The sequence below is a fragment of the Arachis hypogaea genome, chromosome 2 (genome assembly GCF_003086295.3).
Source record: "Arachis hypogaea cultivar Tifrunner chromosome 2, arahy.Tifrunner.gnm2.J5K5, whole genome shotgun sequence".
NCBI classification, from domain to species: Eukaryota; Viridiplantae; Streptophyta; class Magnoliopsida; order Fabales; family Fabaceae; genus Arachis; species Arachis hypogaea.
In genome coordinates this window covers 75,238,163-75,264,376 of record NC_092037.1, presented here as the reverse complement: position 1 = coordinate 75,264,376, position 26,214 = coordinate 75,238,163, and the positions used below count along the sequence as shown (strand labels likewise).

Sequence of the window (26,214 nt, the reverse complement as noted above, 5' to 3'; positions counted from 1 at the left end):
ATAATCAAAGATGTTCCAAAAGCTCGTCCAAAGATGAAAATACAACAGTGAAAAGTCCTATTTATACTAAACTTGTTACTAGGGTTTACAGAAATAATTCTAAGTGCAGAAATCCACTTCCAGAGCCCACTTTGGTATGTGCTTGGGCTGAGCTTGAGCTTTACACGTGTAGAGGCTTATCTTGGGGTTAAACGTCAAGTTGTAACGTGTTTTTGGCGTTTAACTCTGGTTTGTGACGTGTTTCTGGCGTTTTACTCCAGAATGCAGCATGGAGCTGGCATTGAACGCCAGTTTACATCGTCTAAACTCGAATAAAGTATAGACTATTGTATATTCCTGGAAAGCTCTGGATGTCTACTTTCCAAGGCAATGAGAGCGCTCCATTTGGAGTTCTGTAGCTCCAGAAAATCCATTTCGAGTGTAGGGAGGTCAGAATCCAACAACATCAGCAGTCCTTTGTCAGCCTCCTATCAGATTTTTGCTCAGGTCCCTCAATTTCAGCCAGAAAATACCTGAAATTACAGAAAAACAAACAAACTCAAAGTAAAATCCAGAATTGTGAATTTTTCATAAAAACTAATAAAAACATCCCTAAAAGTTTTTCAGAATTGTGAATTTTGCTCAAGTCCCCAATTAGAGGTGTCCAGAGTTCTTAAGCACACTCTTTTGCCTTGGATCACGACTTTAACCACTCAGTCTCAAGCTTTTTACTTGGACCTGCATGCCACAAGCACATGGTTAGGGACAGCTTGATTTAGCTGCTTAGGCCTGGATTTACTTCCTTGGGCCCTCCTATCCATTGATGCTCAAAGCCTTGGATCCTTTGTACCCTTGCCTTTTGGTTTTAAGGGCTATTGGCTTTTTTTGCTTGCTTTTTTTTCGCCATTTTCTTCTTTTTCACTGCTTTTTCTTGCTTCAAGAATCAATTTCATGATTTTTTAGATTATCAATAACATTTCTCTTTGTTTATCATTCTTTCAAGAGCCAACAATTTTAACATTCATAAACAACAAGATAAAAAATATGCACTGTTCAAGCATTCATTCAGAAAAGAAAAAGTATTGTCACCACATCAATATAATTAAACTAATTTCAAGGATGAATTCGAAACTCATGTACTTCTTGTTCTTTTGTATTAAAAACATTTTTCATTTAAGAAAGGTGAAGGATTCATGGAATTATTCATAGCCTTAAGACATACACACTAGACACTAATGATCATGTAATAAAGACACAAACATAGACAAACATGAAGCTCAAAATCCAAAAAATAGAGAGATAAGAACAAGGAAGTTAAGGAATGAGTCCACCTTAGTGATGGTGGCGCCTTCTTCTTGAAGGACCAATGGTGTTCTTGAGCTCCTCTATGTCTCTTCCTTGCCTTTGTTGCTCCTCCCTCATGGCTCTTTGATCTTCTCTAATCTCATTGAGAATGATGGAGTGCTCTTGGTGTTCCACCCTTAATTGGTTCATGTCATGAATCAATCCTTCTAGAGAAGTGTTGAGTTATTCCCAATAGTTGTTTGGAGAAAAATACATCCCTTAAGGCATCTCAGGGGTTTCTTGATGATGAGCTTCCTCATGCGTCTCTTGAGATCCATGAATGGGCTCTCTTGTTTGCTCCATCCTCTTCTTAGTAATGGGCTTGTCCTCTTCAATGAGGATGTCTCCTTCTATGACAACTCCAGCTAAGTTGCATATATGGCAAATGAGATGAGGAAAAGCTAGCCTTGCCAAGGTGGAGGGCTTTTCGGCTACTTTGTAGAGTTTTAGAGGAATGACTTCATGAACTTCTACTTCCTCTCCAATCATGATGCTATGGATCATGATGGCCCGATCCACAGTTACTTTGGATCGGTAACTAGTGGGGATGATGGAGCGTTGGATGAATTCCAACCATCCTCTAGCCACAGACTTAAGGTCCAGTCTTCTCAATTGAACCAGCTTGCCTTTTGAGTCTCTTTTCTATTGAGCTCCTTCCACACATATGTCCATGAGGACTTGGTCCAACCTTTGATCAAAGTTGACCCTTCTAGTGTAGGGGCATGTGTCTTCTTGCATCATAGGCAAGTTGAACGCCAACCTTACGTTCTCCGGACTGAAATCTAAGCATTTCTCCCGAACCATTGTAAGCCAATTCTTTGGGTTTGGGTTCATACTTTGATCATGGTTCCTAGTGATCCATGCATTGGCATAGAACTCTTGAACCATTAAGATTCTGACTTGTTGAATGGGGTTGGTGAGAACTTTCCAACCTCTTCTTTGGATCTCATGTCGGATCTTCGGATACTCATTTTTCTTGAGCATGAAAGGGACCTCAGGAATCACCTTCTTCTTGGCCACAACTTCATAGAAGTGGTCTTGATGGACCTTTGAGATGAATCTCTCCATCTCCCATGACTTGGAGGTGGAAGCTTTTGTCTTTCCTTTCCTCTTTCTAGAGGTTTCTCCGGCCTTAGGTGCCATAAATGGTTATGAAAAAACAAAAAAGCTATGCTTTTACCACACCAAACTTAGAATGTTGCTCGCCCTCGAGCAAAAGAAGAAAGAATAGAAGAAGAAGAAGAAGAAGATATGGAGGAGAGGGAGAGAGGTTTGGGTTTCGGCCAAGGGGGAGAAGAGAGGGTAGTATTGTGTGAAAATAAAGAAGAATGAAGGGGTTTATATAGTGGAGGGAGAGGGGTTAGGGTTCGGTCATTTAGGGTGGGTTTGGGTGGAAAAGAGATTTTGAATTTGAAGGTAGGTGGGGTTTATGGGGAAGAGTGGATGGATGTGATTGGTGAAGGGGTAATGGGAAAGAGAGATTGAGGTGATTGGTGAAAGGTATAGTGTTATTGGATTGTGTAAAGAAGAGAGAAGTGGGGTAGGTGGGGATCCTGTGGGGTCCACAGATCCTGAGGTGATCCTGTGGGGTCCACAGATCCTGAGGTGTCAAGGATTTCTCATCCCTGTACCTTTTAGGCGTGTAAAACACCCTTTGTATGAAATCCTGGCGTTTAACGCCAGACTTTAGCTTGTTTCTGGCGTTAAACGCCTGCCTGATGCTTGTTTCTGGCATTAAACGCCAGCTTGGTGCTTGTTTCTGGCGTTAAACGCCAGACAGATGCTTGTTTCTGGCGTTTAAACGCCAGACAGCTCTTCCTCCAGGGTGTGCGTTTTCTTCTGCTGTTTTTGATTTTGTTTTTAATTTTTCAATTGTTTTGTGGCTCCACATGATCATAAACCTAATAAAACATAAAAGAACAATAGAAATATGGATAAATAAAAATTGGGTTGCCTCCCAATAAGTGCTTCTTTAATGTCAATAGCTTGACAGTGAGCTCTTATGGAGCTTCACAGATGTTCAGAGCATGATGAGGGCCTCCCAACACCAAACTTAGAGTTTGAATGTGGGGGCTTCTCAACACAAAACTTAGAATTTGGTTGTGCCCTTCCAACACCAAACTTAGAGTTTGATTGTGGGGGCTTTGTTTGACTCTGTATTGAGAGAAGCTTTTCATGCTTCCTCTCCATGGTTGCAGAGGAAGATCCTTGAGCTTTAAACACAAGGTAGTCCCCATTCAATTGAAGGACTAGCTCTCCTCTGTCAATGATAAACCACTATTTTATGGTTTATATTGTGTTTGATTGAGTGGTTTTATCAAGCTTTTCACCCACTTATTCATATGATTAGCATGTATTTACAATTCCTTCCCAAATAGTTCTATGATTGAAAACTTGCTTCCTGAAGACCTTTCAGTTGTATATTTTTATTTTCCTTCGTACCATTTGATGCCATGATCTGTGTGTTAAGTGTTTCAAGCTTCATAGAGCAAGGATGGCATAAGGAATGAAGAGGAAGCGTGCAAAAATGGAAGGAACACAAGGAATTGAGGAGATGACCAGCGAGAAGTCACGCGGTTGCATGGCTCACGCGACCACGTGAAATGGAAGAAATCAGAGTGACGCCTTCGCGTGCCTGACGCGATCGCAGGGACTGGAAGCTGCACGAACGATGCGCACGCGTGGTACGAAAAACGCTGAGTGACGCGATCGCGTGGACGACACGGCCGCGTGACGTGCGCGATCTGCAGAATTACAAAAGTCACTGGCAGAGATCCTGGGCCGCATTTCAACCCAGTTTTTGGCCCAGAAACAGAGATTAAAATCAGGGAACATGCAGAGACTCAAGACAACACTTCATACAACAATCATTCATTCATACATAGTTTTAGGATTAGATGTAGTTTTTAGAGAGAGAGGTTCTCTCCTCTCTCTTAGGAATTAGGATTAGGATTAGGATTAGGATTAGGATTTATCTTATTGGGATTATTTCTTCATCATAGGTTCAATGTTCTTTTTATTTATTCTCTCTTTTATTAGTTTATGAACTCTTTATGTTTGGATTGATTTTATTTCAACATCAATCACAGCCTTTGCTGTGGCTAGGAAGGGTCTGCCAAGGATGATGGATTCATCCATGCACTTCCCAGTCTCTAGGACTATGAAATCACCAGGGATGTAATGGTCTTCAATCTTTACCAGAACATCCTCTACAAGTCCATAAGCTTGTTTTCTTGAATTGTCTGCCATCTCTAGTGAGATTCTTGCAGCTTGTACCTCAAAAATCCCTAGCTTCTCGATGACAGAGAGAGGCATGAGGTTTATGCTTGACCCTAGGTCACACAGAGCCTTCTCAAAGGTCATGGTGCCTAATGTACAAGGTATTGAGAACTTCCCAGGGTCCTATCTCTTTTAAGGTAATCTCTGCCTAGTCAAGTCATCCAGTTCTTTGGTGAGTGGTGCACGAAATTGTGATCATCAATGGCGCCATCAACATGGTACGCTCAATTGCAATCTCAACTATTTATCACAACTTCGCACAACTAACCAGCAAGTGTACTGGGTCGTCCAAGTAATAAACCTTACGCGAGTAAGGGTCGATCCCACGGAGATTGTTGGTATGAAGTAAGCTATGGTCATCTTGTAAATCTCAGTCAAGTAGATTCAAATGGTTATAGATGATTTATGAATAAAACATAAAGATAAAGATAGAGATACTTATGTAATTCATTGGTGAGAATTTCAGATAACCGAATGGAGATGCTTTGTCCCTTCCGTCTCTCTGCTTTCCTACTGTCTTCACCCAATCCTTCTTACTCCTTTCCATGGCAAGCTGTATGTTGGGCATCACTGTTGTCAGTGGCTACAATCCCGTCCTCTCAGTGAAAATGTTCAATGCACCCTGTCACGGCACGGCTAATCATCTGTCGGTTCTCAATCAGGTTGGAATAGAATCCATTGATTCTTTTGCGTCTGTCACTAACGCCCAGCCTTCAGGAGTTTGAAGCTCGTCATAGTCATTCAATCATTGAATCCTACTCAGAATACCACAGACAAGGTTTAGACCTTTCGGATTCTCTTGAATGCCGCCAATCATCACACACTGAAGCTCATTCAGCCTGCTCAACTTCATTTTCAGTTGATGAAACAGATGTATGAATTTCAGTTATAGGTGACTATTTTGACAGAGGAAGGCACTGAACTTGTTTGAGAGCTACCAACTAAGGATACTGGAGCTGCAGGGGAATGTGAGATGCCAGACTTGTAACGCTGTAAATTATGCAACATGGCATAATAGAACAATGGATAACATTAGAGTGAGAAAATCACCATAATTATTTTTAACCTACACCAGATTTACTTGATTCTGGTTTCAATATAATATCTTATCCAAATAATCTTAAGATAAAAATGCAAAACAATAGATAAAAAACATACCTCTTTAATGTCACGATAATATATAAGAACAATGTGCTCTAACTGCCTGCAGACAAAAACAATGTTTAAGTTGACATATGATCAACACTAGCAATTTAAGTGATAAGCCCCTTAAGATCCCATATGGCCTTTTCTAGTTAACCCGAGGATCAAAATGAGTCAGATGCAGCTGCAGGGTAGCCTGCTTCAGCCAGCGGCTTTATCAATTTTCAAAATATATTTGATCTCAATCTTTTATTATAAAACCTAACAAACGCTGTTTGTTTGCAAGGTCCAAGTTTGGATTAAGAACAAATTAAACATCATTACAAAACAAATTTCCACAAGTTTCAACTAATGCAAAATTAAGACTCAATCTATTAATAACTCAACAATATTACCAAAAATGCCAATAAGCCTCTAAGTATCATTTTGAATGTAATGAAAGAAATCAGGAACAGGCATTACAAACCCTAACTTCAACAGAATGACAGAAAATTACTCATCAAGCATCCAATAACTTCACCTTTGAAAGTTCTCATTATCCTCCCCATGAGCATAGTAACAATTTAGGACATCAACATTACCAGCCTATACTCAACAATCAAGGTAATTTACAAAAATTAATAAATACAGTAATCAAAATCAATGCATATATTAACATATTCTGTAATAAAAAGCACTAAATTAGGGGTTGGCCACGAATTCATAACATAAATTAACACATTGAGTATGGAATGATGACCTACCTACAGAGCGATGGTGACAATGACTGCAAGCAGAAAGCAGAGTCATTTACAATGAGGAGGACAGAGGAGCAGCAATGATCACAAAGGCAACACTGACTTAGAAGAGCAGATTGACGACAAATTCAAAGGTTGCAGCCTCACTGGAGAGATATCAAGAATCATGATCGAGCGAGAGCGAGATCAAGAATCGAGCGAGAGTGAGGGCGAGACCGAGAATCGAGCGAGAGCAAGATTGGGATTGAAATCCAGCGAAATTAAGATCAAAGCAAACACGCGAAGGAATAAGTGATTAGATCGCAGCGTGAGCGAGATTAGTCACTTGAGAAGATAGCATTTGGACAGATTCAGGGATCCACTTACAACCTCAAGCTAAACATGCAAACCATCGCTGCACAAAGATAATAATTGAAACGGAAATATATTATTTCCAACATGTTTAATTTTTTTTTTGGGTTTTTGTTTGGGGGGAGTGGGGATCATAAGAGAATATCTTTCAATAACCTTGTGATGAAGAAGTCAACAGCTTGTGAGATTGAAAGCACATGGCTAACTAAAAACCTGAACCATTAACTTCTTGCCAGTGACTTTCAAAGTGTATATATATATATATATATATATATATATATATATATATATATATATATATATATATATATATAATGCTTAAAGGAAGTTAATATTTAATATCATACCTGTCAGAATTGGATAATTACAACTATTATGCACCAGTTTGCGCAACATATTCATTTGATCCTAATGAAGTACCTTGCTCAATGCACTGGAAGACATTAAATTATAAGACCTTACTGATGAAAAGGAAAACAAGCATAATTTATGATGTCAAGGAAACGCTTTTAGAAACTTTTGAAATATTAGTGACTCACTTGTGCAATATCGAAGAGAGACAAAATTTATTAAGCAAAGATAAAATGCAGCATATGATTCCAAGCTCAGACAAAAAATCCGCTGTCATTTCTTCTTGGTTCCCTCTTGTCAGCTTCTTTATGGCAACAAAGGTTCCATCTTCCAATTTTCCTAAGTATACCTCTGCATACCCTCCCTCCCCAATTACATTATCTGCCAATAACAACAATCATTTTCGATTTAACGAGTAAACTACCATTTCTGACCATAAAAATGTAATAAACTAACACAATCATGCCATGGATGAAGTCATCAGTTGCAGCCTAGAGTTCAGAGAGAATGAAATTCTTCCATGAAGATTTGAAGTTGGCAAACTCAGAGTAAAAAAAAGAAGGAATAAGATCCTATCTAACCCTCTTACTCTTCCTTCTAGTTAACTTAGGAATATTCTTTTTAAGAAGGTGAAATGGTTGAAATGGCATTTGTGAGCCTTTCTTGAGAAGCTTGAAGAAACTATGCCATTGGTTGTTAGCATTAAAACCCCCACTTCCTGGTAGAGCCTCAGAATCAGAAGTGTTGTTAGGTATATCCATATGTATTGACTTTATTTAAAATGCAATAACAAAATTTTCTCTCTTAAAAATATATAATTAAAAAAGAAAAATTTGTATTAATGAACCAATAAACAATATGTTTATAGAATCATTTGTGTGAACACGACTAAAAAGAAAGTATGAACAAGATGATATTAAATAAATAAACATATTGTACCTCTCCCTGCAAAATTGAATGTCGGCAATGAAATGCTAATATTGGACTTACATTATTTTCACATGTTGTTCAGGTTTCTGAGGGTAAGAAAATTTATTTGTACCCAAAAAATCCAAAAATAATACACATGAAAAAAATAAAAAAATGTTGTATGGTAGTGTGACAATACACGTCGATAAGAGGAGATTCTTACAATTTTATTACTGCCTAACTCTTTAGCAAGCAAAAGGTATTGAGCCAATCGAAAGATACCATAACTTGGATAAGAATAGAGAAAGCCTCAGGGATCATCCTAACTGGTTCTGACAGATCCTCAATGTTGCAAGAACTTCCCTAAAATTCTTTGAAGCATTTCATCAAACAATTTAAATGCACTCCTAAAAGCACAAAGAACTTTCCTGAAAAAATTGATTCTAAAAAATTTTGAATTCTTCATCAAACACAACATAGCATTCATTCGCATAACAATGAAAATCCATTAACTATAATTGAGAAGCCAAATAAAAAAATAAATTCAATGAAAGATAAGAGAAGTTACTTGTGCAATTGAAGTTTCTCTTCGATCTACAACAAGAAACTTCATTGCATGATGTTGATGAATAGCTTACTGTAAAATCAGGTAAGAGAACAAGCATAAAAGACTTGTAAACCTATCAAATCAACCTTTTCATTTTCAAAATGATTGAAATGAGTAGTGAATCATGAGATTTACAAAAACAATTTTCAAAAGACATAGATTTAATTCAATGAGATTAACTTTAGACACAAGAACACAAACATAAAATAATAGATTAAGTTCTACATACCTTGAGAGTTTCCAATCAGATCCTAGAGCAGATATCTCACCTTGACGGTGACAATGGCGGCGACGGTGGCTTCGATGACAGTGACAAAGGAGAGATCGAAGAGGAGGAGCAAGAGATTAAAGAGGATTAAGAGGTGGATTCAGTTCAAAACATGCGATTGTGGTTTTCATTTGCGAACCATGAGATTGATGAGGGAAGCTACAGACTGAAGAGAGCAGCTCAAGAAATTGAGGAGGACGGAGAGGTAGTTTCACCATTTTAGGACACTGATAGTAAAAATGAGTGTGAGAACACGCGTGGTTAGCTCATTGAGAATAGGTAACATTTTTTGAAGTTTTTTAAAAAATTAGATGTATTTACTAATATTTGAGTTTAAATGTTACCTAAAATTTATTTTTGATGAGAATTACTAACATTTTAACAAATGTTAAGAAGTAAATGTTACTAAAGGTAAAAAATGTAGTAGTGTGAGGTACTCAGGTATTGGCATCTCACTCATCTTATTGAAATAAAATTTTAAGCACAAAATAGATCAATAGGATTACTTTATTACTTCCGCTGCGTGTTATGAACACATGTAATCTTTCAATGGTATAAGAGCCATGGCCCTTTTGTGATTAAAATTTTATTGCCAAAATTTACAGAATTAATAGGATTTATTTAAGATTTATTATTATAGTGAATGTGATTCGTAATCTATGGCATGAGATGCTATTGTCAAAATTATAATTTTATATAGGATAAAATTATATGTATGTTAAGGAACATACTATTATTAGTATCTTTTATTTATTTATGAAATAAAGCTAAAAGGAAAAGAAAAAGATAAATAAATTTTATACTTTGTTTACAAGGAGCTACCTGACAAACAGGAGATTCGTACTCAAGGATAAAATTTATATATGTATTTGATACATGGAATGAATTAATTTGTACTTGAACCTAGATAACCTAAGGGTATAAAATATAATTCACTTAAATAATGACCTGACAACCAGGTAATTATTTAGGATTAAAATTGTATGTGATACATTTAATCATCTATTTAAAAAATGTATGAGTAATGACTTAACAACTAAGACACTCCTTCATGATTTTAAATATTTTTTAACACTTAATTAAAGAAATAACGATTTCTTAATTTTCTATAATAATAATTATTGAGAAAAGTGTTATTTGTAGGTGTGATTACATACTTACATTTGTTTTTCCCTTTTAGATTTATGAATAACATATCTGCACTATCACTGCGTGGTGTACTTGAAAATAATAAATTGGTTGGAGCCAATTATGATGACTGGTATCGTAATTTGAGAATTGTTCTCATGCATGAAAGGCTAATTGATATAATCGATAAGCCTGCTCTTACAGCCCCAGTTCCTAAAGAGGATGGAAGTATTGATAATGAGGTAACCAAGGCTTATGAGAAGTACTTAGAAAATTGTCTTACTGCCAAATGCATTATTTTGGCATCCATAGGTTCTGATCTTCAGACACAACAGCAGGATATGGACCCACCAACTATTGTTGAACATATTAAGAAGATGTATGGTGCACAAAGTAAGATAGCTCGATATCAATTGTCTAAAATTTTGTTTAGATCTACACTTGATGTAGACTCTCCTGTTGGACCCCATGTTCTTAAGATGAATGATCTTATTAAACAACTTGAGAAGTTGGGATGCAAAATGGACAAAGAACTTTCACAAGATTTGATCTTACAATCTCTTCCAAAAACTTTTTCACAATTCATTGTTAGCTTTAATATGATTAAAGTAAGTTGTGATCTTCATGAAATTCTCAATATGCTAATTGATTATGGGAATCAAATTGCATCTGAGAAAAAGAAAGGAGTTGTTATAGTAGTTGGCAACTCTTCTAGGAAGAAAGAAAAGTGGAAAGCAAAAGGAAACGGAAAGAATAATTTTAAAAGAGAATCCATGGCACCTAAGAGTGGTATGACCAAACCCAAAGGCAGGCAAGAAAAGGCTGACAAAAATAATGCTAAATGCTTTTATTGTAAAAGCAAAGGTCATTGGAAAAGAAACTGCAAGGAGTACCTTGCTTCTTTAAAAACCAAGGAGGAAGGTGAGACATGCTTGAAAATTATTTTCATGATTTCTTTAGCATAATCAGTATGTATATATGTTTTCTATTTTGATGGTTCTTTATCGTTGACACAAATAGATAATTCATTAGAAAAAAATAATGGCGCGTCATATATAATGGCGTGATATTATTATATTTCTACATTATTAACCCCCGAGTTCTTTTAACTAACTGTCACATTTTGTAAGACTAATTACTAAAAGAAAAATATTAGATATTAACACTAGGTCAATATTTTATTTTTATATCATTAGAATTTTTTATAATTTAAAAGATTTAACCAACATTATGAGTATAAAAATATTTTTATTAATTAAACATTGATAAAAAATAATAAATTTTATTGATAATATAATATTATTCTTAATAAAATGCTATACTAGTTTTAATTTGAAACAATTTTCCCATTGCTACTATGGACCGTGGTGGCATTTTTGTCGCCTAGGAGGCGCACCTTCTAGATGAAGGTTCCTTTTCAATTTTCCAACTGTTTTGGTGTTTTCACGTTGGAGGTTTCAGGGTATGGAGTTCTCATGTTAACGTATGTAGATAGCAATCATTACTTATTTTATTGAATTACTTAATATATCAATAACTTCGCGTAGTAACAAATATTTTTTTAGGAAATTAAAGTCTTTTTTTTATGTGTTTTGTGATTTCATTCGTATATATAAAAATATATAATTATATATTAACTTTTATATATTTTGATGTATATATAATAGTTTTACTATTATTTTGAATAAAAAATTATATAATTTTTTAAAAATAAAATGAATAAATTATATTATATATTTATCATCAGTTCAAGCCTTAACAAGAATAAAACTAATATATATCATCCTTTTTATTTAGACCATATATAAAACCTAGATGAATATGAGTTATTAGAACATAATTTTTATGTTCAACGTTTACAGAATCTTATAGAAATAATCTTATATGATTCGTTGATTATTATTCAATGGTTAAATCCATAAAAAAAATACGTTTTTTTAATGAATATATAAATAGTATAACTTTAGTGAAATTAACTCTTATATATTTATATATAAATATATATAATTTAATTTATTTTTAATATATATTTTTATATTTTAATTTATATTTTATGTTAATAATAAAGTTCGGTAATTGATTTCAGTACATAAGCATAAGTATATCCTAACTTTTATATAAATAACCGTATGGGCCCCGGTAGAGAGCAACAAAAGCATCTAGAATGCAAGATCCTTTATATATATATAAATTAAAGGTTGGATTCTAAGTGCTAAAGGGGCAAATACAATACTCGTCTTTGCGTACGAAACAAACACTAGCTAGCTTCTGTATGTTACTGCTTCCTTCTTTTCTTTCTCTTTTGATATAATCAAGCAAGTTCATGAGTGTTAATATGGAAGAGGGTAGAGTAGTGATGAGTAGTAGTAGTGAGTATACACAAGATGGTAGTGTAGATCTTAAAGGAAACCCTGTTCTCAAATCCAAAAGGGGTCGCTGGAAAGCTTGCTCTTTTGTTGTCGGTAACTCTCTCTCTCTATATATATCTCTCTCTCTCTGTTCCATTATTTTTATATAATATATGGACTTTTTTTTTTAAAAGTTAAATGTTTCAACAGGAACAGTGTATATTATAGAGTAAACAGTGAGTATAAAAAAAAAAACTATCAAATCGTACACGAAAGTATATATAGGTCTTTTCCTTTTTAAATTATTTTGTGTTAATTTTTTTTTTTTGAAAATAACAAGATTAAACTCTAAATATTTAGCTATAAAAATAATAATATTATATGATAAAATTAATTTTCAAAAATTTTAAACTCATCAAAATACATAAATAATTATATTTAAAAATAACAAATCTCTTCGATAATAAAGGTTTTCTTCTCCTTGAGTTCTGTAATCTTGGTCAAATATGTTTGCTTCGCGCCATACATATACATAATTTGTTTATACAAAAGATTCAGCTAGAACATTTTTGAGGAGGAGCCGAAAATTCTTAGTCTACAGACATTTACCCATGACATAAACATATGTAAATTCACTACAATCATTTGAAGCCTAGTATTAACACATAAAGAGATGTGTGGTATACTTCTTGTTCTTTTAGTGTCAAAACTTATAATATGTAAAAAGAAAAGTATAGGTAAAAAATTTTTAACTAATCAATTTTAAACAATTGTAATTAATAATTAATAATTTTATATAAAAAAAGAAGAAACTTGAATTGTCTCTTAGCTTAATTTATACAAAAGAAATACATTGTATCCACTAAAATATTGATATCAATAAGATATGATGTAACTATTTTTTTTATGAGGATAAATTGTAATTTTGTCCTTAAAATTTTTTAAATATTTTTTAAAATATTTCTAAAATTTTATTATTTTAATATTTTTTAATATTTTAAATATATTTTAATTATACTATTTTAGAATTAATTATCGATTAGCATATATACTGATATAGTAACTTAAATTTATATAATGATTCTATTAAATATATAATTATTGATATGATAAATAATTTTGAAATAAATAATTTTGTGATAATTTTTTATAATCTTTTACTTTAAAATAACCTAATTTATTATCTTTAATTATAAACAATTAAAAACATGTGAGAAGTAAGACAAAGAAACTTGTCAGTTGTCACTTACCATATTTTTCACTAACATTACCTAATCAAATTTATACATCCGGCTGAACAGTTTCGATCCACACCCAAAATTATCCACAGAAAGAGGCCAAATTAAAGATATTTTTACTATTCTTGTACTACGAGTCTATGACTGCTTTTCTAGGCCCTTCTTTATAAAATGTGGAATTCAGAATGATTTGGTTTATAAATTTTATTTTTCTTAAAATGTTTATTACATATATTCATAAATATAATTTTTTTATGATTTAAATCCAAAACTTCTTAATTAAAATGTAAGATATACTTCTTATTTTGATTAAGCTTACCATTATTATTATTATTATTATTATTATTAGGCTGCGCCCCAAACTTGTTGTACCAATAAATATATTCTCATAATTTATATTAATTTGTTCGTTGTAGCGATTTTATTCCAACTGAATAATATTGGACGACTATTGGTATGCTATAGGTTGTTAGGTAGAACTATTTATTTCTAGTACCGTTACCTAATTATACAGCACTCATCAACGTAAAAAAGAGAACAATTATTATTGCATATACTTTAATGTTGTGATCGATCGCCACAAAAGAAGAATCTAAAACAGCTTTAGTACTATATAGAGATTTTTTATTTTTCAGTACATTATATAATCATTACACAGTAATTCATACTTATAAAGCTAAGTTTTTTAGACTATAATACTGTGATATATAATAGCAGTTTTATGTGGATATAACATATCATTTCTTTTTTTTTTTAATATTTTTCTAGATAAGGGGTGTAATTCTTAATCACATAAAGAACATGTATTTAATGTTTTACAATATAAATTCGTTACATCACATCTTATTAATAATATGGCAATAAATTAGTTACATCATATCTTATATTGCCGGACGGACCTGCTAATTTTAGTTTAATTATACTGAAAAATAATTTAATACTTAATCACATAAAGAATATTTATTTAATGTTTTACAATCTAATAATTAAGTTATTAATAAGTTGTTGTTAAAAGAAATGTTTCATCGTGTTTAGAAAATATACGTAGAGGAAAAGACTAATTAAATATAATTTTATAAATTTGTCAGAATAGCAGTAGTATAATATGTCAATAGTAATATTTTCAGTCAAACTAAAATTAGCAGGTCGGGCAATATAAGCGGCTATATGTATAATATTGCAAAAAAACCTAGAATCTATTTTACATTTTCAATCTTTTGTATTTTTAAAATAATATAAATAAATATTATTACTTTTTCTATTTTTTCATAAAATGAAAGAATAAAAAATACTAAAAAAATAAAATATTAATAAAATATCATAAAATCACTACTTATTCTAAAAATTAAACTGATAAAAAAGAGATACATAAATAATTATATTTTTATTATATCTTTTTTATACAAACTTTTTTTTGTTGATTTTTTTATATTTTTAGCATAGATTTTTTTTATTTGTTTTATCCTAAAAAACGGATAGAAACAAATACATAAATATTTATATCTCTATTATATTTTTTTACACTAATTTTTTTGTTGGTTTTTGTAAATTTTTAGCATAGATTTTTTTTCATTTGTTTTATCCTAATATTTATTTTAGGTTACTAAATATTAAACTCTAAATTTTTAGGATATAAAAATTTTAATATCATAACATAAAATTATTTTTTTTTTAAATTTGAGTGAAAAAAAATAAATACATAATTATTATATCTCATATTTGGATTGATTGCTAAGATTGGATTGATTGATTTTTGGTTGACTATTGAAGAATAAGATATATATTAATGAATAATGGTAAATGCATATGCAGTATACGAGATATTCGAAAGGATGGCATATTATGGAATATCATCAAATCTGATATTGTATCTGACAAAGAAGCTTCATCAAGGAACTGTTACAGCTTCGAATAATGTAACAAACTGGGTTGGCACCATTTGGATTACTCCCATATTTGGTGCCTACATTGCCGATGCTCATCTTGGTCGCTATTGGACCTTTCTCGTTGCCTCTATCATCTATCTCTTGGTATGCGTTATTTTCATGCTTTTCTTTCTCTCGCATTTCTATTTATTTTTTAAATTAAAATATCATATTATGATAGTAAACTATTCATCAGTCACATGGCAATGACAAAGTTGCTATTTGAAAGAAAAAGGAACAGGAAAAGTATTTTCTACATCTAAATATATTAATTCGTTTGACAAATCTACTAAAATTTGGATTTGGTTGTCATTCCAACATATTTTTTTAATATAATTTAAAATCTTTATCATTTATGGATAACTTTGCAGAGATTTAGTTTTTTGAAGGATGAATAATATGCTTTTTTTACTCTTATTGCATATATATATATATATATATATATATATATATATATATTGTCTGTCGATATAACCATCTATTTTTTCATTATTTTTAATTTAAATTTTTATAACCAAAAGATATAAAATTAATTTTTTTATTCAACAAAAAAGATTTTATCGTAAGATAAACACAATAAAAGAAAAGTCTTTAAAAAAATTTTAAGATAAAAAAAAAAACTCTTGCACAAATAATCATATTAAATATATAACTTCATATGTCTCTAATTATTATTTTAAATTTTAGAATAATTAGTTTCATTATATATATATGTTTTATTGAGTATTATTTTTCCTAATAATTTGATAATTTTGTCGTATTTTTAGGTTCATAATAAGAATAAAAATTATAAGAAAAATAATAGTGATTAGGGCATGAATTATTTTATTTTATTCAACAGATATATATCTCTTTATATCTTTTTCTTTCGTTGCATTTTCGAGGAATAATTTTTTAAATATTTTTTGAAAAAGGCATCTGTTAAAAAGTAAAATATGAAAAATTTTCATCGATGGTTGGACTTGGACTATAATTAAGTTTAAAATTTTCAATATATTTATTAAATAAAATACTTCATCATCTACACTTTTTCCATTTAAAAACCTTAACCTTTAATTTATCGTTATTTCTTTGTGTCTCTATCTAACTTCATGTACTATATATACACTTCAATTGTTTCTGTAATAAATGTTCATTGGACTTTCCAGCCGCCAAATAAGAACAGGCAGTAGTATATAACTACATATTAATCTCTCGTCCATGACATGTTCGAGGTTTTCAACTCCCAACTCCTAAACTAATCAATTTATGGTGGACTTTTATTTCTCTCTGTCTAGATATAGTACTTACCCTCATTGATATATATATATATATATATATATATATATATATATATATATATATATATATATATATATATATATATATATATATATATATATATATATATATATATATATATGGTATTGACTTAAAGCAGCACGAGCTGAAAATATAGAAGTCTTAAATGTGAAATATATATAATTAATTTTCATCAAGATTTTTCTAAACATCTTTTATTTTAAGTACTGGAGGAAGTACCTTTTTCGTTCTAAAGTAATTTATAATAAATTTTGAAAGAGGCCAGTGTTACATGAAAAAAAGAAAATATAAGCAACTTTATTTAACAAATCTCATAAAAAAAATATTTAATAAAATAATTTTCCTAATTAAGTAAACTGTAAATTTCTGATAACCATGCATTATATATATAGCACCAAAAGAAGAAAATTAACGAAACCTCCTGGCTTAATAAATTGACTTTTAGGGTTTGCATAATTAAAGACTATATACATTTTTCTCTTTTTAATAGATATATGGATAGTGTTAGGTAAATAATGATTATCTTGAATAAGATGAACAATCATCAATTAAATATAGGATCCCGCTAGGGAGACAATGGACTATTTGTACAATGGCTATTGAGTTATGAAATGAACATTTCCTATACTATTTAGAGTAACCATCCGAGTACAAGGGATAATAAACATCTTCCTATACTATTTAGAGTAACCATCCGAGTACAAGGGATAATAAACATCTTCTCGAAAAATTAGTTTAATTTTTGGGTTCACCAAGTTTCGAACTCTTGACCTTTCGGATCTAGCACTTTAATACCATGTCATGATACCACTCATCCCAAAAGCTTCAACTGATGAGAAGATGTAACACTAATGATTATATTTCTAATACTTCATAAACCTCCATTGTATACATTGTATAAATATTTCATTGGCTCCTCATATTTTTCCTTAAATATAATAGTACACTACACCCTAGTTTAATGATATTTATTAAATTTACTCTTTTAACCCTATTAATTTACATTGTTCACATATTATTCAAAAATATTATTAGTTACCTATACTTTTTCTATATTTAATAGCTTCTTGTCGTTCCATTCATAAATGAAAAATAAGGACACAAATTTGGGTTTGACTTTCATATACCATATGTTTGCTACTAGTGGACTAATAATGTTGACATTTCAGCCATGCTCTGATTTTCAAAGCATTTGTTGCTGAAGAAAATTAGTAAATTACAGAGACTAAATAACTTAATAGTATATATATCATTATTTTTTAAGAAAAGTCTTCTTTTCATACCAAAAATTAAATTAAACGTAACTTGTAGGTCAGTTGTCATGGAAACATATTTATTGGTTACTTAAAATTAAATAAAAAAAACATTCCGATGAACCAACAAGTTAATTAATTTAATTTAATACCAATTTTAGTTTCATATCATTTCATTTTAAAACGACGTGTAACTGTATCAGTTAATTTTAGATCAAAACATGTTTTTACCTCTTTAAATAACGTATTTTAAAAAAAATCATTTTTTAAAAAATTTTACTTAGACAAATCATATATAATAAGAGGGACAAGAAACATCCATCCCCATCTTTATAACTTGCATAACTAACTCAGGTCACTAAATAAAGAAGAATGGGGAAAAAAAAGCATGTTGAATTACTTCATAGTAATTACTAATTAGGAGACACAGCATAAATTTTGAATGCTTTGAACAAGAAAATGCAAAGCTCCAGTAGCAACCAAATAATTTTAATTGGGTGATTTCTCCGATCCTGTAATAACTTAATTATATTAAGGGTAAAAGTTATTCCTTTTATTAGTTGGTATTGTTTAATAAAAATAATATCTGCATACTACAAATTAGTCATCATTTATATATATAAATATATCATGAATATATATAATGTTTAACTCATTCAATATACATTTTGTATTTTAACATGTATTTTATATAGGTAGTTAATTAGTTTAATAGCATATTTTTTATATAGACCTTGTTTGATTTATTAATTATTTAAAGTTGAACATTGTCAATTTAATGTAAAATCAATTCAATTAGTCTTTATAAATTCAAATTAAATTTAAGTGTCTAATATCTCAAAGAATAATAATTAATCATATAAGGTATTTTAATATTTTAAAATTATTCCTCAAGGTTTTTTTTGTTGATTTTAAAAATGAATTATAGGAACATTTTATTCTTTTTAAATATTTAAATATATACAATTCAACATGCTGAATTCTAAAGGAGTCTTTTAGATATTTGAAAATTAATTATAAGAGTATTTTAGTCTTTTTAACATTAACACTAAAACGTTATTTTACTATTTTTAGTCTTTTAAAATGAACTATAAAAGTATTTTAGTCTTTTTAAAATTAATATTAAAAGAATATTTTAGCCTCTTAAATATAATCTGTGGATATTTTAGTCTTTTTAAAGTCAAATTCAAATTTTGATTTAAATAGATATTTTAGTTTTTTTTAATTTAATCCTAAAAGTTTATTTTTATGTCAAAGTATAAAAAAAAGTACTTTAGTCCTTTTTCAATATTACTGAAAAAGATATTTTAATATTTTTATACTTAATTAGAAAAACATTTTAATATAAGATAACATAAGATATATTTTTAAATCTTATTAGTATTTGGGTGAAAGTATAAGAAAAAATATATAAATGCAAATGCTGGTATTTAAAATATAGTTTAATTATTTGTTGATGATATAACATTAAATTGACACATATTTAATCTTAAATAATGTCAACTAAAAGAGTTAATTTTTACCCTTATAGTTAGAGGAGGTATGAAAAAGAACCATCTTTTAATCATTATATATGTTAATTAGTCTTACGATTTATAAGTTTTGAGCTACTCAAAAAAAAATATTTTTTATTTGAATTTTTTTAAAAGATTTTTTGAAATAATAAAAATAATTTGATGTTTAAATATTTTATATTAAAATATTTTTTATTATTTATCAATTTTATTTAAATATAATAATATAAATTTATTTATTTATTATATTAAAATATATTTTTTTAATAAAAATATTTTAAAAACAAAAAATATACATTGTAATTTTTAAAAAATATCTTTTTTATTTTTTAATTTTTTTATTATAAAAAATTTGTTAAATATGTTAAAAAATAAAAAAAATCTTTTTTAATGATTTAATAATATTCAAACAAATTCTTATATTTTTTCATATATACAGTGAATATGACAGGGATATATATAGATACAAAAACACTAAAATTTTCAAAATGAGACATACGTAATATGATAATAATACATATATGTATACTTTCAAGTTGTATAGTATTTAAGCATATATAAAATTCATAGTGCTAATATTTTATACTTTAAATTATGAAGAAAAACATAACTAATCAAAGACATTATCATACATATAACATGCATATATATATATAAATGAGTAATATTATACATCTAAATTTTTTTATAAACTAAATTCAATCAAGTTAAATAATAAAATTTAAAATAATATGATAAGTAAAAATTAAAGTTTATAAATATCACAAGTACACCGAATCATTTAAGTACTATCATGATGAGTGAATATCGTTTTTACGAGAATTAAAAGATTAGGCAAGTAATATCAGATTAAATACCTAATTAGATTAAAGAAAAAATATAGGTAGACAATAAAAATATTAAACAATGTGAACAATGGATATATCAGATGTTCAATTCAACAGGTGTGCGAATGGTTATTCTAATATTAAAATTTAGATAGGTAATTTGGAAGTGTAGTGTGTTTTTACTTTATTAGGCCAATTTTAGAGCCTATTGTTAACAAAAATTATTGTCTACCTAACAAAGTCCTAAATTAAAATAACCTAGATTAACAAAGAATCTTTGAATCTTGAGGGTTAAAATGCCTACGGACAGAGACTTGAATGTTGATTTAAGAAGACAGTGATAGTGAGAGTCAAGAACTTCAGAGATTCTTATACTTTTAGAGAAATCAAACCTTGTTTACTTATTTTAAAGTTGTCTACCTAGCAAAATCCTAGATTAAATTAACCTAGATTAATGAAGAATCTTTGAATTTTGAGGGTTAAAATGCTTATGGACAGAGACTTGAATGTTGATTTCAGAAGGCAGTGATAGTGAGAGTCAAGGACTTTGGAGATGTTTATACTTTTAGAGAAATCAAACATTGTTTACTTATTTTAAAGTTTGCAAAGATCTTTCACGACAAATCTATAGTAACTGATTTTCAATTCCTTGGTTCCTCAGTTTTTCAAGTATTAATTAGTCATTAATTAATTAATCAAGAGATTAAACACAAAAAACTGATTTCAAATTCAAATAAGATTTAAAAGTAGTCCTTAGTTTGAATTATATGTCATATATTTAAATTAGTCCTGTCTAGCTAAATATTAGAAGAAAACACAATTTTCAAAAATTGTACTAATTCAAATTATACGTCACTTATTCAAAATTAGAGTAATTGAAATTATGTATATGTCGCACACTAATTAATTGAACCACTATTTCTAACTGAATTTAAAAAGTTATATGAAAAAGTTTTCAAGCTTTAATTCAAATATCAAAATTTCCAATTATAATAAAAGAATTCAAAATAGATTAGCATACCTTTTGATACCACTAATCTGAATGAAGAACGAATAACTCAATCATGAAATAGATCAATACACAACTTCAAAATAAAATAAAGGTTAAATTACATAGTTGGTCCCTACATTTTCAGTGAAATTGCAAATTAGTCCTACACTTTAAAAGTTTATAATTGGGTCCCTAAAGAGAATTAAAATTTGCAATTTAGTCTCCGCCGTTCAAAAAGTGTTTGATTTAACAGAATATTCTCAGAATATTCTCTATTTTGAACATGTGACCTGCACATGTTTGACAACAGGAACCAATTTGTAATTTTAGTGAAAATATGGGGACCAACTGTATAATTTGATCATTTGAAGTGACCAAAAACTCCCTAAGCTATCTGAACCTACCCCTCCCTCCCCAACTCTCTCACTCTCACTTTCTAAAATGACACCCGAACCCCACGGCTCTCTATCTCTCACCTCGGTTCACCGTCGCTACACCGGATCCACCGCATTTGTGCTCACGAGTCGGGTCTCGCCTCCTTTCTCCATCTCACCTCTCTCATCCGACAACTTTTTTTCTCTTCCAATCCCAATACTGAACACTGATGATAAATGAAAGAGAACAATTCCAATCCCAAGCATGCTCAAAGCGAACAATTTAATGTCTAAGAAAAAAATAGTAGCAAATGAATACAAAAATAGCAACTCAATTTATTAGTGAATTCGGCGTGGTGATGGAGGCGAGAGGCACAACGATGGTGAGTCGAGGTGAGAGACAGAGAGCGTTGGGGTTGGGGTGCCATTTTGGAAAGTGAGAAAGTGAGAGTGAGAGAGCTGGGGAGGGATAGGGTGATTCAGATAGTCTAGGGAATTTTTGGTCATTTTCAAATGGTTAAATTACACGGTTGGTCTCCATACTTTCACTAAAGTTACAAATTGGTCCCTATTGCAAACATGTGCAGGTCACATGTTCAAAATAGAGAATATTCTGAGAATATTCTGTTAAATCAAATACTTTTTGAACGGCGGGGACTAAATTACAAATTTTAATTATCTTTAGGACCCAATTACAAATTTTTAAAATGTAAGAACCAATTTGCAATTTCACCAAAAATATAGAGACCAACTGTGTAATTTCACCTAAAATAAATATAGATTAATAACCCATATAAAATATATACAGAGCTCCTAACCCTTTAACAAAGGATTAATTACCTATGGAAAAAAAAAAGAAAACAATGAAAAGAGATTACAGAAGAGCATGAATCTCCCTTTCTATAAATAAGGTTCATTTATTTATATCCTAAATTTTAGAATTCAAATTCAAATTAAACTAATTTTATCTTTTGGAAAGATTTTATCTTTCGAATAAAAAAATAAGCTAACTAATTACTAACTTATAAATTCAAAATTCAAAACATTAAATCAAATTAAATCTAACAACTGAATCTCTTATGTTTTTAGAAAGAATTAATAACTAATTTTTTAGAGTCTTCAACATTTTAGATGTGATTAAGGCCTGTAACGATGTAAATAATAAAAGTTAGGCCTTAATTATTGAATCATGAGAATTGTAATTACTTTTAAACTAGCTTGAATTAAAAAAATTTTGGGAAAAGCCCAAATTACACTTCTAGGGGTGCAGGCCCGCCGGATGTGCGTGGAGACAGGCCGTCGGGCATGCTGGAGTCATGCATGGAGTCCGCCGGGCGTGGATGGAAGGCTGCTGGGCGTGAGGCCAATCCATCGAGCGGGGGGGAAGGTCCTCCAGGCCTGGGAAAGGTTCTAGGTGTGCGTGTTGTTTTGGCCCTACTTTTTCTTAGGACACGCTTTCTTTAGGTTATGCTTTTGCTGCCTTTGTGTTTTTCATTGTGAAAATGCTTCATTTCTTGCTTGTTTTTTAACTGAAAACTCTTGTAAACATAAAAAGCCTATCTCAATTCTAAGTATTTGATTATTTATTAAATTCTATTACAAAATATAAGAATTTTGATTGAAACCTAAAAAAATAAATAAAAAATAATTTTAAAAATCGTTTAAGATGATGTATTATCATAATGTTAATTATAACTAATTTTTATTAAACTACGCTAACTTAGTTAGACTTAATTAACAAAAAAAATTACTTAAATGTGTAACATTATTCTATACGAATATCTTCGAGTATCGAATACGAAACATGTAAGACACAAATATATATTATACATAGGCTGCGTTTGTTTTTGAAAACAGTACAGGACAAGACATTGAGAACAAGACATAAAAAACAGAGACACAAAATTGTGTTCTTGTATCCTATTTAGTGATAAATTAGAACAAATTATGAAAATCTAGTTTATTCTCTTTTTTTCATTTAAAAAATTTGAGACGAAAATTATAATAATAAAAAATTAACAAAAATAATGAAAGAAAAAATGAAAAATAAGTTGTGTCATTTGTTAGTGTCTCTGTGTCCTTTCTATCAGGATGAACACAAAATATAATAATTTAGTGTCTCTGGACATATTGTCTCTATCCATATCTTCTCTATTAAACACGATTTTATGTCTCTGTGTCCCTATTTTAGTATCCTATCTCTGTAAACAAACGTAGTCATAGTGTGCCCATTATGTTTTTAGGTGGTAGGTGGCCTATTAAATATTCGGATCTTCTTAAATAATTGATAATGTTGTTTAATTAACAATTAATTTATTAATCAACTAATTTATGTGTATTGACACATTTGCAAGCAGGGTATGTCTGTACTGACATTGTCAGTTTCCCTTCCGAGCCTAAAACCACCTCAATGCCATGAAGCTGATGTAACAAAGTGCCAAAAGGCCTCAACACTTCACCTAGCTGTATTCTATGGTGCACTTTACACTCTAGCATTGGGAACAGGTGGGACCAAACCCAACATTTCCACCATAGGTGCTGACCAATTTGATGACTTTGATCCAAAAGAAAAGAGCCACAAACTCTCCTTCTTCAATTGGTGGATGTTCAGCATCTTCATTGGGACCCTCTTTGCAAACACTGTCCTTGTGTATATACAAGATAATGTAGGGTGGACTTTAGGGTATGGTCTTCCAACTCTTGGCCTTGCATTATCAATTATGATATTTTTTGCAGGGACACCCTTCTATAGACACAAATTGCCTTCAGGGAGTCCCTTCACTAGAATGGCCAAGGTCATTGTGGCTTCTATAAGGAAATGGAATGTCATTGTTCCTAGTGACCCTAAAGACCTATATGAGCTTGATTTAGAAGAGTATGCAAAGAATGCGAAAGTCAGAATTGACTCAACTCCAACATTGAGGTATATATACATCATTGTCCTCCATCGTTTTATCAATAATCGTCTTTTGATAAGGTTAAATTTTTTGTTTAAGGTATATATACACTTCATATATAAAATACACTTGAGTTAAAATTCAAGGGGGTAAATGATGTTATTATTTGAAAACATGTTGACAAATGGATTATGCAGGTTCCTGAACAAAGCATGTGTGAATACTGGTTCAAGTCATAATGCATGGATGCTATGCCCTGTTACACAAGTGGAGGAGACAAAACAAATGCTTAGAATGATCCCAATCTTAGTATCCACATTTGTCCCTAGCACAATGGTTGCTCAAATCAACACCCTTTTTGTGAAACAAGGAACAACACTTGATAGAGCCATTGGAAGAAGCTTCAGTATCCCCCCAGCAAGTTTAGGTGCATTTGTGACACTCTCAATGCTCATATGTGTTGTGATCTATGACCGTTTCTTTGTGAAGATTATGCAAAAGTTAACCCACAATCCAAGAGGAATTACCCTTCTTCAAAGAATGGGAATTGGACTGGTAATTCACATTGTGATTATGGTAATTGCATTTTTAACTGAAAGGTATAGGCTTAGTGTTGCAAAAGAACATGGGTTGGTCCAAAATGGAGGACAAGTTCCACTAAGCATATTCATATTGCTACCTCAATTTGTGCTTATGGGAACTGCTGATGCATTTTTAGAGGTTGCAAAGATTGAGTTTTTTTATGATCAAGCACCAGAGAGCATGAAGAGTTTAGGCACTTCTTATTCCATGACATCCTTAGGAATTGGGAATTTCCTTAGCACTTTTGTTCTCTCAACAGTTTCACACATCACCAAGGAACATAGCAGTGAACACAAAGGCTGGATTTTGAACAACTTGAATGCTTCCCATCTTGATTATTATTATGCACTTCTTGCAGTGCTCAACTTCTTGAACTTGATCTTTTTCTTGGTTGTTGTAAAGTTCTATGTCTACAGAGCTGAAGTTTCTGATTCCATAAAACATCTTACCGAAGAATTGAAGGAAAAGAAAGCTGTTGTGTCAAACCAAGTCATACCAAGAGATTAATTTCGTGATATGGATGTTTGAAATGTGGAAGAGAAAACAACTAGCTAAAATGGATTAGTTCAGAATATACATAATGTACTTGAGTTTGATACATTCAGTCTAATTTATACCATAATAAACTTGTTTGGGTTTAAGAAAAATCTTTTTTGAAGTAATTTTTTTAAAGATATTTTAAAATAATAAAAATAATTTTATATTTGAATGTTTCATATAAAAATATTTTTTTATTTAACAATTATGTTTGGATACGACAATATAAAAATAATTTTTTATTTATTTATTATATTAAAAGTATCTTTTCTTTTAAGTAAAAAAGATCATTTTAAAAAAATATTTTTTATTTTTTAATATTTTTATTTT

At 30.5% G+C, this 26,214-nt stretch overlaps 1 protein-coding gene across 2 annotated transcripts; it reads left to right on the top strand.

Annotated features, from left to right (window-relative positions):
• The first annotated feature begins 12,307 nt into the window (after positions 1-12,307).
• On the top strand, positions 12,308-25,994 carry LOC112742987 (protein NRT1/ PTR FAMILY 5.2). 2 transcript variants are annotated; one of them, XM_025792225.2, is made up of 4 exons: positions 12,308-12,558; positions 15,495-15,712; positions 24,226-24,791; positions 24,963-25,994. In XM_025792225.2, the coding sequence occupies exons 1-4, from the start codon at positions 12,420-12,422 to the stop codon at positions 25,852-25,854; spliced, it is 1,815 nt and encodes a 604-aa protein (XP_025648010.1). In that variant the 5' UTR covers positions 12,308-12,419; the 3' UTR covers positions 25,855-25,994. The 2 variants fall into 2 exon arrangements, with proteins under 2 accessions (XP_025648010.1, XP_072075021.1); XM_072218920.1 differs by having other exon boundaries at positions 24,223-24,791.
• Positions 25,995-26,214: the final 220 nt, after the last annotated feature.

Excerpts from the sequence above, each read along its gene's own strand:
- LOC112742987 (XM_072218920.1), top strand. The coding sequence starts at position 12,420 with ATGAGTGTTAATATGGAAGAGGGTAGAGTAGTGATGAGTAGTAGTAGT. Across the intron at positions 12,559-15,494 it reads AGCTTGCTCTTTTGTTGTCG|TATACGAGATATTCGAAAGG; the intron begins GTAACTCTCTCT and ends ATGCATATGCAG. Across the intron at positions 24,792-24,962 it reads GACTCAACTCCAACATTGAG|GTTCCTGAACAAAGCATGTG; the intron begins GTATATATACAT and ends TGGATTATGCAG.